General features: G+C 39.1%; 1 protein-coding gene across 1 annotated transcript; it reads left to right on the top strand.

Moving 5' to 3' along the window:
• The first annotated feature begins 11,765 nt into the window (after positions 1-11,765).
• Positions 11,766-14,104, top strand: LOC138050340 (uncharacterized). The gene is made up of 4 exons (XM_068896695.1): positions 11,766-11,841; positions 12,087-12,286; positions 12,377-12,747; positions 13,868-14,104. Exons 2-4 carry the CDS (start codon positions 12,236-12,238, stop codon positions 13,974-13,976), a joined length of 531 nt encoding a protein of 176 aa, XP_068752796.1. The 5' UTR covers positions 11,766-11,841; positions 12,087-12,235; the 3' UTR covers positions 13,977-14,104.
• The last annotated feature ends 1,150 nt before the right edge of the window (positions 14,105-15,254 follow it).

The following is a 15,254-nucleotide window of genomic DNA, read 5'->3' as shown; positions in this document are numbered from 1 at the left end:
ACCCATCCAATTATAGGATCGTTCGACTGTATCCTACAACCTGAACAAGACCAAATGACTGCGAAATACTTACGGTAGCGCTAAGATGATATTTTGGAGAGACGTTTCCATCAACATCTCCGATGTCCTTTTTAAAACTCCATAATGAATTTTGAAGACAATGTGAAAATTAAAGAAAAGTGAATCGATCATTTTCTATCTTTACTTACATTAAGCCCTTTTTACCAGTCATGTTATAGGATGGTGAGCTCGTATTGTGAACGTGAGTAATTAACAATTATGCCATGACCGCGCGTTGGGTATGAGATGGTAAATACCCAACGGGGCGCGTAGCACAGATGCAGAATGGCTATAATCAGTCTCATATCCAACATGCGGGAATAAAATAATTGTTGTTGTTAAATTTTCATCAAATTCTGAAGTCTTGGACACTTGGAAATTAACGTCAAGTTTTATTGAATTATTCTGTTATCAGTTTCCATATTAGGAACGCCTATTACGCCTATTATGCCTATTCCATATTACGCCTATATGAGCTGATAACCTAGATTGAGTGAAAATTTAACCAATACAGAACAATCGCTTAATACTTAATATAGCGCTAAGTTTCAGTTAGAACATACATTTTCGTTGAACTCGAAGTTGTCGAGATCTTTGCTTAAACTCCCAAATGCCCGTATAAATATATAGTTTAACTTGCTCAGTGTATTGCTTTGAAAGACCAAACATATGGCCATTTCGGATTTCATGTCGAAACTGAGAACTGCGGCATGGGATCATTTCTCTTTTCGGAGCAAATTTTGATGACCATAAATCACTTTGTATCTTTAATTCAAACACACATTTTCACTTATATCAATAAAAAATGCAGGAAGCATTTTGCTTGTTTTATTGTAAAATTATTCAAATAAAGCTAGTTACAGAGGTTTGACAGTGTTGTTGTGAGTGACGCTTTCTAACAATCTTCAAGGTTTTTGCCACTGTTGGGTGAGAAATGTTATCTTGCGTGCAAATAGACGGAACATTGCCGTGCAACAACTCCCAACATTGTTGGGTGTTACATATTGCGACCGTTTGCAAACCCTGTTGCATGTTGGTGCGTGAAGCTTGAAACTGGTCGAACGTTTGAGTCAAAAACTCCCAACCTTTTTTTTTTTCCGTGATCGCCAAAGAGTAGTCAACTATATTGAATCCGTTTGCACAACTCTTCCAACATTGTTGGGGCCGCACACGTGCATGACATATGGTCTCCATGGAGACAGTAACGCATTAACATGTTGAAAACAAGATGGCAGCCGAATTGTGTATGTTCACAAAATGTTATAGGTCGTATCCTTCTCATACTACACTGAACGTCCTTAGAGTGTTAGAAGTTGTTGCATCTGTTTGTACACCACTGCCAATACCATCCAACATCTGCCGAACCTAATTCTATCAACAATGCTAGGAAGTTGTAATGCACTTGTTTGCACGGAGTCTTAAAGTCTTCTTCTCGTTAAATCAAGTTAAACATTAAACTACACCTCCTCTTCTCGAAACCAGGTAGCATTGCGAAGGGGAGATCTCCGTCCACTCTCCGATCCCTCTGGAGAGTTTCTTTCGTCGACACTCAGACTTGGAGACACTGGATGTTTTGTTCTAGGCATTAACAAAGGGGAGATTGCCCTAGGTGGGCTCCAATTCAAGGGTGGCAGACCTCTTTTCTTCAATGGCCAGGGTCTTTTGTCTCCAGAAAGGTTAGAATTTGATCCGGAATTGACATCCTGGATGTTAATGGCGGGCAGTGGTTTTTTCCAGCGCAAAGAAAGCCAGTCATTTCTTGATGAATAACCAAACCTCGATTTGCAATTCACACCCTCCATAGAAGTAGGGGATGGAACTTTTCTTCCTTGTAGTAACATGTCACTATTGGTTTTATTAGATGGTGATGTGTTCTCAACTGAAGTCAATCTTTCCAAATGAGTAGCATCTATGGGAATTCCAGAAAAATGAGCAACAGAGCTGCTTACATCGTGATCGCCTAACTCCTTTTTTTTCCAATACTTGGATAGGAAAAAAATGATGATTGCTGCCACAATCAGGCAAACAATGAAAGTGACTGCGACAGAGATCCCAATAGCAGTGGGTGTTTTGGAGCTGAGTTGATTTTGATGTCCTTGGTTCCCCATAGCTAATTGAATAAAAAAAAAATTAGTTATCTATTATCTTTGCATTTATGTATACGGTGTTTTCACTCGCATGGTTTATTAGCTTGAACTCTTTTGAACCGAATGAAAAAAAAAAAAAAAGAAAAGGAGTGCATAAAATGAATGAGTTCCATTACCATGGAACATGGTCATCGTTTCTTTTTTTCATGGAAAACAACATGGTTGACAATGTTTACGAAACGCACGATAATTTGATCTAATGATTATGTCGAGATTTTACGATCGCACCCCGGGGAATTGTTAAAACCGGAAGCGAAGGTCAATACATAAGGCAAACATATATGTATGTCTTTCTGCATTCCCATCTGGGGATGTATGGTGAGGCATTTCTAGCTTTTTCAAAGCTTCATGAGCTCTGAGTTTAAAGAATTTAAGCCTCCATTTGGAATAATTTGGCAAGTGATATAACAAAATGTTGTTAGATTTATTTTAAGAAAAACAATCAATCAATGTTGATTGCAAACATTATTTTATGTGTTGTCGCGTCCTTTTCCTGGCTGGATTATCGAAATTTGTGGACACTGATCATGACTTATTCAGTAGTTTTTTTTCCTTTAATAATCTTGGCTAGGTAACGACCCCTTAAATAGTTGGTAGCTTTAAGTTTCATCGTGTATAAATAAAGGATGCATGCGTGAATGTATAAAAGTGCCAAAGGATAGTGCTACCGTGGCTTATAATTAGTCCTGAAAAGAGAGAATGATTGTTTGATTTGCTTACCATCAGTAATCGTCAGATTTCCATCGGTACTTATATCAGAAGTTTCCGTGGAACGGAACGTAGTGATACTTTGTGGACTGGCAGTTGTTTCCCTTTTGAAGGAGAATGTCGTGTGTAGAGAATTAGTTGACGAATTCCTTGCCTGGTCACTTACTCCATTCCTTGCAATCACAGTTATGTTGTATAGCACTTCCGGGTTTAGGTTTGATATTATCACAAGCGGTGCAGCCTTAACCACTTTGGCTGGCAAAAAGCGTGCCCCCAAGCAACTGTTTGAACAGACACTCGTGTTAGGGCATGCGCTACAGTGCAAATTGTATTCTAAATCCACACGACCACCGTCGAATGCAGGGCGGGACCATGCTACCATTACAATATCGTCGGATAGAAAAGATATGTTGATGTCTCGAGGTGCTGATGGAGGAGCTGAAAGAAACGAGGAAGTTTCATAATAATGATAATGAACTTTATACTTAGCACTGAGGCACTAATCGGGGAGGTGAAACTACAGAAACGAGATCAAATCAATACAAAAAAAATCATAGGTTGGTTGATCGAGATGTTATAATAATATGGCATAACGAAAAGAAAATCGCAACAGTTAAGACATTGGGCTCGATACGAGGTCCAAGACGCTTTCAAAACAAAGGCAGGATAAAGGCATAATAATACTGTAAATTGATTAACAAACGAACAAGAACGAAGGAAAGAAAGAATGAAAAAATGAACGAATGAATGAAAAATATGCATAAACGAACGCTGTTCTTCCTGTGTAGATTAAAGTCTTGTTGATATTGCCGATTGATTAATTAATTAATTAATTAACTAATTAATTAATGGATTGATTGATTGACTGGTTGGTTGGCTGGTTGGTTGCTTGACTGCTTGATTGATTGATTGATTGATTGATTGACTGATAAAGAAACGAAGGGAGGGAAGGACGTCGAAGGAACGCATGGATGAATGGGTGGAAAAAATGCTAAGGCCTCATAAGTGAAGCAATGAGTAAAAAATGAGAAACAATTAAGGATTTTGAGCATACTTTACTTAGATTACTTTCTTTACTCCAAGAATAGAAAACAAAAAGTCTACATTTCAATAATATTATTGGTTTTTACATGTCGTCTCGATCAAGGCTGTGTTGGTCTTCTAAACTCATTTCTTGATAATTTAACTTTGTTCTTTCTCTAAAAAAATGTTCTCGCCTGGTTAAACGTGATTGTTAATCTCTTAAGTGAGAACTGGCAGTCACGGTAAATATGCCTAACGGTAGTTTCATTTTTCATACACTCTACCTGAGCAGCTTTCATTACTAGCGTCCTTGGGTGCCCTATAAAATCCTTGCTTACAAGGACAGGAATCTCGACTTGAATTGGGGTCACTGTACGGGGGACATGGCAGACATTTTCCATTGCTTATTGTATCTTTGTAGTAACCTGCATTGCACTCTAAGGAGAAAAAAGAGATTACCATGATGAAAACGACCGAGAAGACAGTATTGCGCACGATGAACCAAAGTTGCAATGAAACAAACAATAGGGAAAAGAGAGATGGCCACCGCAGTGGTGAGGTCATGCACTAACTTCCCATCAATGCAGCCAGGGTTCGAATCCCAGACTTGGCCTGGGATATGTGTTAAGTTTGTTGATTCTCTACTCTGCTTCGAGAGGTTATTTATTCTCTGGGTGTCCCAACCATGCCCCATCGCTAGAAGACTTGACACCTAAATAAATTTCTTCTTCATCATCATTATAATCGTTATAATGTTATCGTTATCGTTACCGTTATCGTAAAACTGGGACTCTTCCTTACCAGAACAAGTGTCTCCGACCAATTCATATCCTGCATCACACAAGCACTTAGCTTTATCCCTTGCTAACCATTGTCCAGAACTTAGACAGGTCAGTGAAATACTGCTGTTTCTAGGATACTTCGACGCCCCGTTGAAACAATGACCAATGACCGAAATGTGAGCTCTGCTTATCAATGGAGCTGGCGTTTTCTTGAACAAGGCGCCGTCGTTCACAATGTCAGGACAGTAGTTGTATGACAAGGTGACGGATAACAGAGCTACGCAGGCGCCCTGATCTTGGAATGCAAGGTAAATTCCGCGGTCACCACTAACGTCAAAAGTTATTTGAACTTGATTACTTTTTACGTCGTTCCCAGGCGTCCAGAGGTTGGCTCCATTTACTCTGTCCACAAAAACAAAGTTCCCAGAATGCACGTCCTTTTCTGTGATATCCTCAACAACTGATCTATTCATTCGCATCACATAAATGTTAAAGCTCTGTTTGCAGTGAGGTAGCTGTCCAGGGCACAGTCTGGCCGTGAATTCAAGGTCCATGTGAATATCGTTGGCACCTTGCAAGTCAACATATTCTGAGATCAACCAATTTTCTGTTATGTTCACAGCTGTTTGACGCAGATCGCACACTGTGTAGGCGCCACTATTATCGTCACGGGACCACTGAAATAGATTACATTTATTTGAGTTATTATGAGTTTCTTTTCTTTTCCTGCAAAACACGGTGTCATGTTCTTATATTTGTATATTTAGCAGTCGAAAACTCTTCTTGGCTCTTAGCTAGCCGGCCACATCTGCTGGAGATGTCCGACCGCGTCGATGGGAAATCCGTGCCATAAATTTTGCCAGTTGTGTTTAGGTGTATGTGTTTTTTAACCCCTCACGGATTTTTTAATTTTTAATTTTTATTTTTCTAGTATTTTAACAAGGGAGAAGGAACTAACGGTTTATTAAAAATAGAACAAAAATACCAGAGAAGACTGCATAGGCAGTTCTCTTATTTCTTCTCAGTTATTTCACGATGTTGGCCCATACAGGTGAACCCACGCCCTGATGATGGCTTACCATTTAGCCGAATAATCCGGATGGAATGATCGTTGCATAAAGGTAAGTGATTTTCCAAACTCCTTGACCAACCGGATCAGAGTGGCGCTTACCATTTTACTACTCGGCATTCCATCCCGCATATTTGGTTACTCGATCTTGTGAGAATGAAGGCCGTGAGTTCGATTCCGGCCAGACCAACATTCAGGGTCTTTAAATAACTGAGGAGGAAGTTATGCTTTTGCATGTAATGATAATTTCAAGTCTTCTCGGATAGGGACTATAAACCGTAGGCCTTCAATGTCCACAACCCAGTGGGACGTAAAGGAACGCACACAGGGTAGAGCATGGAGCTCCCGGTGTTGTGGTCAGGCCTCCTTTCATTCATTCATATGCTGGGTGAGATCGCTAATGGACTGATAGCGGCTGCCAGCGGCGCCTATATATGCTGATGTTCGATCTCACCCATAGATCCCTTACTTGTAAAGCGCATTTGAATATGATAAAGAAAATGCGCTATATAAATTTAATGTTCATAATCTTATGGAAGTTAAAAGAACCCACACACTATTTGCAAAGAGTAGGGCATGGAGTTTCCGGTGTTCTCGTCTGTCCTTTGCTTTGTGGTACATTATGATTGCACGAGAGCCGTAGAACGAGTTACGACTTCGCCTTAATTTAAGCTCCTCGTGGGTAAATAAACTATGACTAATAAAACTGTGTCTATGACTGTCCGACCCTGTTCGGCACGATTTACTGACTTAACCCCTAGTTATGTTTTGTGCACGGGTAAACTACATCCAGAGATAGAACTGAGTTACATGCAACCACGTTGCGCTAAATGTCTCGACAGAATTAACTTTCAGGGAGCGAGCGGCAATTTACCTTACACTGTGACAGTTAATTCTATATCAAGACATACAGTGCCACTTGGACAACTTTTCCATTTGTCTGTTCTTGTACATGTTAAATTTCCTCCAGGTTACATCCCAACAACCCAGGAATTGCTTCCTTCTGGTCTCGTAGCTCAGTCGGTGGTAGATAATTTGTGGTCTAATTCCGGCTGATCTTAAGGTTTCAGTTCCTATACCTTGGTCAGAATTTATCAATGCAGTGAACGCTTTGGAAGAGTAATTCGATACCCAACTCGAATTCACAGTTCGCATTGGAACTAGGTTGAAAATCAGACATCGCAGTTTGATGCCACTCTGGTTTGAATAAATTTTAATGAAACTTAGAAAGTTACAATGGCTGGGTTTGTGAATCTTACTTTCTAAGCTCCATCAGGAGCCCATCATTAGGACCGTTTAACTTCATTGTATTTGTGGAACGATGACAACGTTCCAAAACGTTGGGGGATATTCCAAAGTTTAATTTTCGGCTGAAATAGTACCTTTTTTAACCGACTTTTAGTGAAAATTCGGCAAAGAAGTCTGATCAATGTAGTTGTTTCTTCCGGAAATTGATCTTTCCCCCTCAACGGAGTCTTAAAAGACTGAAATCATATGCTTTTTAAGTGCTATAAGAGCGGCTGATTTTGTAAGCAGTAAAGCAATCTTAGCCGAGAAAGCTTAAATTGTAATTTAGGGGTAATTTTCGACCACATTTTTCGGCTAAAATTAGGCTGCCAGTGATTTTTTTCTGACAGAGGGAAGATTTTCCGTCTTAAATAAAGAAAACTTCCCTGAATACAGCCTAGTGTTTTCGGAAATTTCTGAAGCCAAGCATTAACATCATTTTATTAAGGGAATATTGAAACCAAGATTACTTAGTAATGATTTTGGAAAGTTGTCCGAGGAATTTTTTGCCTGGATTCGGAAATTTCTGAAACCAGTATCCACCAATCTCATATTTTACGAGTGGTAAAGCATTTCCAACTTACAAGCTGATCTGAGTGGGCGATGATGGGTTCAGAATTTTCTGAAACCATCTGGCCGGAAATTGAATGGCCATGTATATGTTTTCTTTTGATCACTTTAGAGCCATATTCCAACAACGTGCAACTGTCATTGGTTTCGGAAATTTTCGAAACCAATGGCAATTCTTGTTGAACCCTGTTCAAAGGTGGTTTCGAAAATTTCTGAAACCAACGCTGAGCAAATAGCTTTCGAATCACCCTTGTGTTCGAGGGTGGTTTACTTTGCGAAAAAAAAATTACCCTCAAATAATAATTTAAAAAAACCTAGGCTATTTTAATGTATACTGACAAAAATCGACAATGGTAGCGGAGACGTCTTTAGTGGGACATTTTTTGCAGTCACCACAAGAGACTTTCATTCACACATCAGCACCTAAATAGAAAACCAAGGCACTTCAATCTTGCCAAGTCAATTACATTGATAGTGATAAATGAATTATAATGGAGCGGTGAGGACAAAATTTAATAAGCTAACGCACCAAATTAATACCAGGCCAAGCAAGCCGTTCCCCTGAACTGCGATGCAATTTTCCAACAGTAAGTCAGCCCCTCGATGAAAATATTCCCAAAAATTAAATTAGGTTATTGTGGCGCTGTGGCTAAATAGAGGCGAAAAGTCCCTTTGTCTAAAACGATATTATTCACGATAAGTTTCCCACAAATTGAGCCCTCACTAGCTGTCGTTAGATAAATTAAAGTCAATTCAGATTTTTCAATCTCGAATACTCCTGCTGTAGATATTTTCTAGTAGACGGCAAGAGTTTATTGTCATCTGACAGAGAAAATGAACAAAGGATGATACACGTTTTAGGAAGCTCGTCTATCCAAGGACTCCAGGTTCTTGGAGCATTTTGAGGCCTCCACTTTCCTTTGAAAGAGCGTTGCCAGTAATGAATCTTGATGCTTTGTTCTTTAACTTCCAACACTTCTCCAATTACTGACACTTTAATTATCGCAGTCATCTAGGTGAACTGTGACAAATGTCCCCAATGTAATTTCGGACAAACAGTTTTCTACAGTCAGGACAGGATTTGCTCTTTGTGCTGGAGGTACATACCTTCCTGTGTAAACCTGAAACAGCAAAGCAAGGGGTTTACCAACGATATATCTTCGTGTTGTGTCCAAAAATGATAGCAGGTTATACTGATGAGCACATCTGGAAACTCTTTAACTCAAGACATTTTGCTGCTCAAAGGCTAATAGCTATCTGCCAGTACTGGTCTTTTGTAGTTAAAGGGAGATTACCATGCAGTGCCTGAGTTGATAGCTAGGTGACATGCAGTAATCGACAGTAAAGTATTTCTAGAAAACAATAAACTGAGTTTTGAGGATAACCAAACTTTGTGGAACTTACTGAGCGGGTCTGGTATGGTTTCGTTAAAGCGTCCTCAGTTCATCTTGGACAGGGACCAAGGTCACGGAACTCATTCTGCCAGTTATAATTTATATGTAGCACCTTAACCCCATAGGTATGACCTATGTTGTTGTTTGTCAGATAGAATTTTTTTTTTCTTGTGGCATTTGTTTATCCAATTTGTGAACACTTAGGCACAAATGTTTGCTTAAATCTTTCATGTGTCGTCTTGACAAATTATTTTCCTAACGTCTGTTTAAAAGGCGGAGAAATGAGTGGATTGCACGAATTGTAAAAATGTTTATTTTCAGAAGAACGATAAATCACACAACTGTTTAATTAATCATGATTTCACTTTGAGCTTCGTAATATCATGCACGTTAACATACATGTACTTGACCTCGGTTGAACAAATCCGTCAGATAGACACTACACAAATCGACCAGGTTTGACGTAGCCGTAATTTTTATCATCAGTCTTTTGTAAAAGTAAATGGTATCTCAGACAAGCGATTTTGTCTTCTTTAATGGCATTAAATAGACCAAGAACCTCGACAAAAAGCATTACGCATAATATTTCCCTACTTTTTTTAGCTTTGAAAATTTCGACCGGCTTTGAGTTTTTCCTTCCATGTTATTTTCATTCTTTCTTATCATTGACTCTACAAATTCTTCGGGCGTCTGTTACCTTTTTATTAATTTGTCCACTTCTCTGCAATTAGTATCGTCCTTTGCATTTTGTATGTGGCTGGCACTTGCAACATGAATACTTATAAATGTTTTTGTAATCCACAGTATTTGACTACCCTTCTTTTCACCTCTTTTGTCAATCAACCCTGGCTTAACGCCCTTATCATGGCAGAACATCTTTTCCAAATCCGGCCATTATAAGTGGTCGCACCCCTAATGTGACATCTTCAATACATAACTTTTATCCCTTCCAACTTTGCTCTTTGGAAAACGTTCTTACAATCTCCTATGTTCTTATTTTTATCTTGAGATTTTCACAGCATTAATGCACCTCGTGATGAGGATGTTTTTAATATTAAACCCTTTTTCTGCTTTTTCGTGGCACTTCTGTTTAACAACACAATGTTGACTTTCTTGGGATAAAATTCACTTATTGTGGCTCCTTGAAAAGGTAGATGTTCTCGAACAGAACTTTGCTGTAATTCTGATATATTAGAATCGAAATAGAGAAATACTGTAGCCCCAACAAAGACATTGACATTTATCTTTACGGTGGCTGTCTTGCAAGCAGGTAGTGTATGCAAACAACAACAGAGTGCCCACTTTAGTGATTGTTATTCAAGGCAGCCTCGGGCTTCGCAATTAACGTCTATTCGATTTGGAGCGTAGAGAGCAAAAAACTACGCGGCAGGATTTTACTATTATGAAACCATGCAATTGCAGTACGTATCATTTTACCTTGAGTTTCGATGGCACTTTCTCCACTTCCTCCTCCTTGCGTCATTGATTCATGGGAATCTTCATCAAGTTCTTCTAATGGCCTGCAACCCATATCATATCATCCTCATCCTCTTCACTTTCTTTCAAGCCACCCTTTTTACCATATTCTTCTGGATCACTTTGATCAGAGTCAGGAAGGAACAGTGAGCTGGATGCTGGGCTGATTAATTTAGCAGAAAGCTGTGATGTTTAATTGCCATTTAATGGAGACGAAAAGTCACTTTCCGAGTCCGGTTCCAGGCAATCGCAGGATGACGAGAAAGGAGAAGAAGGACCTGGATTTTCAAGTTCGCCACTTGCAAAATTCATTTGAGACAGTGTGGTGCGTTAACGCTCTAAGATAAGAACCGTGCGGCTGGCCTCTGTGCGTACTTCACCGTTGCATGCATGTCGCCAAATAGAGTGACAACCGGAAATATCGTGAGAATATGCGGTTGAGTTTATGGTGACACCGAATGATACTTTACGGGAATGAACATGCAACGACCTCAATTTTTTTGTGCGAATAAAATGTAAGGAATCTTGGTCTGTAAGAGGTTAGGAAATCGCTGCTTGCGAGATTCACTGGAGGCGATGTAGTGCGTTAACGTTAACGCTCTCAGAAAATTACCGTACGGCTGGACTCTAACTAACAGTGCGTACTTTCATCGATATATGGCGCCAAAGAGGGTGACAACCGAAAATATCCTGAGAATATGTGGTTGAGTTTATCGTGACACCAAATGTTACCTTACGATCAACATGCAATGACCTCAATTTTTCTTTTGTGCGAATAAAAAGTGAGAAATCTTCGTCTGTAAGAGGTTAGGAAATCGCTACTCGCAAGATTCACTGGAGAGGGTGAGGTGTGTTAACGAGTCTAAATCGTATGTTCGTATTTCCATCGTTGCATCCATGTCGCTAATGCGAGTGACAACCGGAAATATTGCATTGTCGATAATTTACCGATAGCTGAATTTATCCTGACACCAAACGGTACCCTTGTGGAGATGAACATGTAACATACGATGATGCAATGCACGAGTTTTAAGCACAAAAAAAAAAAACTAACAAATGAAGTATGAAACAAAATTTGATAAGCCGAAAAAGAAGTTAGATCTTTGATTCGCAAAGCCCTCCACCCCAAGGTGAATGACCCATTCAATCTCACACGTGACACTGGTGACATCCATCGGTCATGACGTTGATAATCATGGGTGGGAATTTCTTCTGTCCTTCTGGCACTTGAGAAGTGGGAAATACTAAACTTTGTTGAAGGTTTTTCGTAGCCCGGCGATTCATGTTTGGTTTTCAAAAGCATGACAAACGCTTAATGTCCAGAGGTAAGACATAGGAATCAGTTGCATTATATTTTTCCTTCTTGGAGCAAGGAATGTGATTCCTAGATGTTTCCTGCGTAAATGAAACGACATTGTTTTCCCACGCTATCTTGGTTCTTGCGTGTTTTTACAAAAGCACAGATTCTCAACAGGAGCAATATAAATTGGGGTGTCATTCGCGTATTGTTATAGACTGTTCTTAGCCGAGTTGTTAATCAAGGATCTTGTTTTTTTTTTCCAAATTGTAGTTAAAATATTTTTTGCAACGAGCGAAATTATGAGCTAGCAAAGGCAAAAATGGCAAGAGCGACAGACCCGAGACAGGAAAATGGTGGTTTAGACTTAACGATATTTATACAAAAACGGAAAGGGACATTAACTGGCGGCAACTGAGGAGATGGCAAATGTTATCGCTGTTGCTGAAAGTTCGGATACCTCTTCTATTAAGGTACATTGCTTACTTAGTTTTCTGAATACTGTACAAAGAACGAAAAGAGAAGTGACATCATTGGCTTATTCAGGTCTTTTCATTCTACAGGTCATGTTCTCCAACCTATCTGCCGGTGTAAGGCTAGATTTAGGCAAATTCGACAACCTTGCAAACGATTTCTCGAAACAATTTAATGGATTACACTGTTTCCAGTCGTCAGTTTGCTGGATTCAAGAAAGCAACCAAACAGTGGATGAAAGGCCATCACTTTCGCTTTTCTCCAGTGGTTTCAGACGTTGGTTTCTCAAGGGGATCGCAAGGGGATCGCAAGATCGCAAGATCGTACTAACGAGCCACGTTCTCACGCCGGCAAACGGAAACCTAGCTTGGAGGTCAATGAAGAGCCCAGAAATTCGAAAAGAGATGAAACAGATGGGGCGTGTTTCATCAAAAAGTAGAAAGAATGTTTTCTATCCCGGGTATGTTGAACGTGATTATCGTCGTAGCGTAAGAAGAAACCAGCTCACTTATCATCCATTTTGCGAATTACTGCTATCGAAATGCTCAAATATTCATTTTGTGAAATATAGGTCTAAATTTCGTTTCGTTTCCTCTCGTTTTGCAAATTACAGTAAGCCGTTTTAAACAAATGAAAACCTTTTAATATTCTAAGTAACAATGTAGTGGTTTTCACCTTGACAAAATCGAGGTTTTATAATTTTCTATTTGGACTACTTTGACAATATAAATCTAGAATTAAGCCTTTTTACAAGTTTCCAGTGCCGTAGCGTCTTTCGTTTTAGAGCATTTTAAATTTCCGAGTTTTCACCTTGCGTGACACAGTAAGATAGTGACTGTCTGGTTCAATTTTCAATTGTCGACATATTTGAAGTATTAGGAGATTGTGCCTATAAGTGTGTATACCAGCTCACGAGAGAAAAGAAATTGTTTTCATTGCAAAGTAAATTCTAGATGTATCGGAGTAAATTCTAGTTATAGTGTAAAAAGAGAAAACACCCCGTGCAAAACACACATGCATGTGTGAGGAACTTAATGCGGAGTTGCCGAAAGGAATTCAATATTTTCATTTACTACGTTTATTGCAACAGCTCAGAGCTGCAATTGCTTTTTACTGGATTTATGTATGTTAGACTAGCCAGGGTTATCATTCTAATCTTCTAAGATGTATTCACTAAACAAAAATAGGCCAAGAATGGTCACTCAGCCTCAGGAAAAATAGTCATTTAACGGCCATCACTGAACTAGTAAAGTAGGATATAAATCAGGAATCAAAAATAATTAATCTTAAAGAGTTATCGAACTCACCGATATAAATATATCAGTCCTCTAACTCTCTCTAAGTAAATAAATTAAATCACACGCGTTTCGAACGTGACACTTGAGATTATGTTTGTTGCGAAGATCGTCCACGTTCTGAGGTAGTTACTGTGCAATAAGATATTTCTTTGTCAGTTTATCTAGTTTTATGGGCAAGAATATGTGCTGATGACAGGCAACGAATACGTGTCAAAGATGATGTTACAAATTTCAATTAACATAGCTTTTTCCTAAGATGTTTCTTGGTTTTATCATTTTTAGCATCAGCAGCCAAGGCAAGTCTCAAACGCCGGAAGAAATGTGTTGTCGTGGATTCAGACGAGGAAAGTTTAATGAGTATAAGGCAAAGCTTGGAGCAGGATGTGCTTGAGGAAGATAACAGTGAATAGGCGAACACCGTTAACGAATATTAAATTTCGAAATTCATGATTTAAGTGTTTTCTTCTTTGAACGGATATAAATTCAATGCAACGTTGTAAATAAATTATTTGTGATACTGGAGAAGTTATGCCGTTGTCTTAATCCTATACCATAGAGAATAAGAGGGATTCCGCAAATTTCTAAAACAAGTTGTGTCGCGATTAATGGTTCCGGAAATTTTTCAAACCAGTAGCAAAATTACCGTGACATTAATCTTAGTGCAAAGGTTACTTTGGACATTGTTAGGACAATTAACTCGTTTCGGAAGTGGTATCGGAAATTTCTGAAACCATCCATCATTGAAGCTGGTTTCAAAAAATTTCGAAACCAATAATCGCTAATTTCCCTCACCTTCACGTGTGGTCAGCTGCAGGGGTTTCAAAAATTTCTGAAACCGGCAGTGGTTAAGTGCCCTCGTTTTTAGCAATGGCCGAGACAAACTGTTTCGGAAATTTCTGAAACCAGTAACGGGTAATTGCCGCTCCTGTTAAAGTTATGGTGAAGACAGTGGTTTCGGAAATTTCTGAGGCCAGCCTTCACAATGTCTTCCAAAGTTATTTTTTCGAGCCACCCACAAATGGTGTACGACTGAACGCTATCGTTCAAATGAAAGTGAACGGTAAATACTTGGACAATAGTGGACGAGAGGGATTTTCCCAGCCGAAAGGACATTTTTGGCGGCCAGATAATTCACTTTCCTCGAAATATCAGCCGAAAATTAAAATTCCGTCAAGGATTCAACACCGACAACCGATTTTTGTTAACTTTAGAATATCCCCCAAGGTTTTGGAACGTGGGGGGCTACAGACCGAGTTATCTTTAGAATGCTTTTCCTTCGTAACCAGACCTTTCCAGCTAATCAAAAGTCTTGCATGAGAAATTACTACCCATGGGATTGAGAACGGTGACTCGTAGGCAGCCAAATCGTATTTAAAGAGAACTTCCGCTCTTACAACAGAATAAGTTTGAACCGAAGAAAATTATGTCAACAAACAAATTTGTTCAAAATTTGTTTTTAAAACAGTGTTTATATCAAGAAATGCGAATTTTAAAATCGTGTATTTTCACTTTCACATTTCGCGAGGGCAGCCATCTTGAATAGTTGTGACGTGTTACAGTTGCCCTATTGTTCTGACTCAAAGAGTTTTTGTCTAATAACAATAAGGCAACCGTAACACGTCGCAATTATTAAAGATGGCGACACCCGCGATATTTGAAAACAGAAATA

Source organism: Montipora capricornis, chromosome 6 (genome assembly GCF_036669925.1).
Source record: "Montipora capricornis isolate CH-2021 chromosome 6, ASM3666992v2, whole genome shotgun sequence".
Classification (NCBI taxonomy): domain Eukaryota; kingdom Metazoa; phylum Cnidaria; class Anthozoa; order Scleractinia; family Acroporidae; genus Montipora; species Montipora capricornis.
The sequence above is the reverse complement of the archived record's forward strand: the minus strand, read 5'-3'. Positions and strand labels throughout refer to the sequence as shown.

Bases quoted from the DNA above. Each gene is read 5' to 3' on its own strand.
- LOC138050340 (XM_068896695.1), top strand. From the start codon at position 12,236: ATGGCAAATGTTATCGCTGTTGCTGAAAGTTCGGATACCTCTTCTATT. The intron at 12,287-12,376 runs GTACATTGCTTA...TTCATTCTACAG, and splicing joins CGGATACCTCTTCTATTAAG to GTCATGTTCTCCAACCTATC. The intron at 12,748-13,867 runs GTATGTTGAACG...TATCATTTTTAG, and splicing joins AAGAATGTTTTCTATCCCGG to CATCAGCAGCCAAGGCAAGT.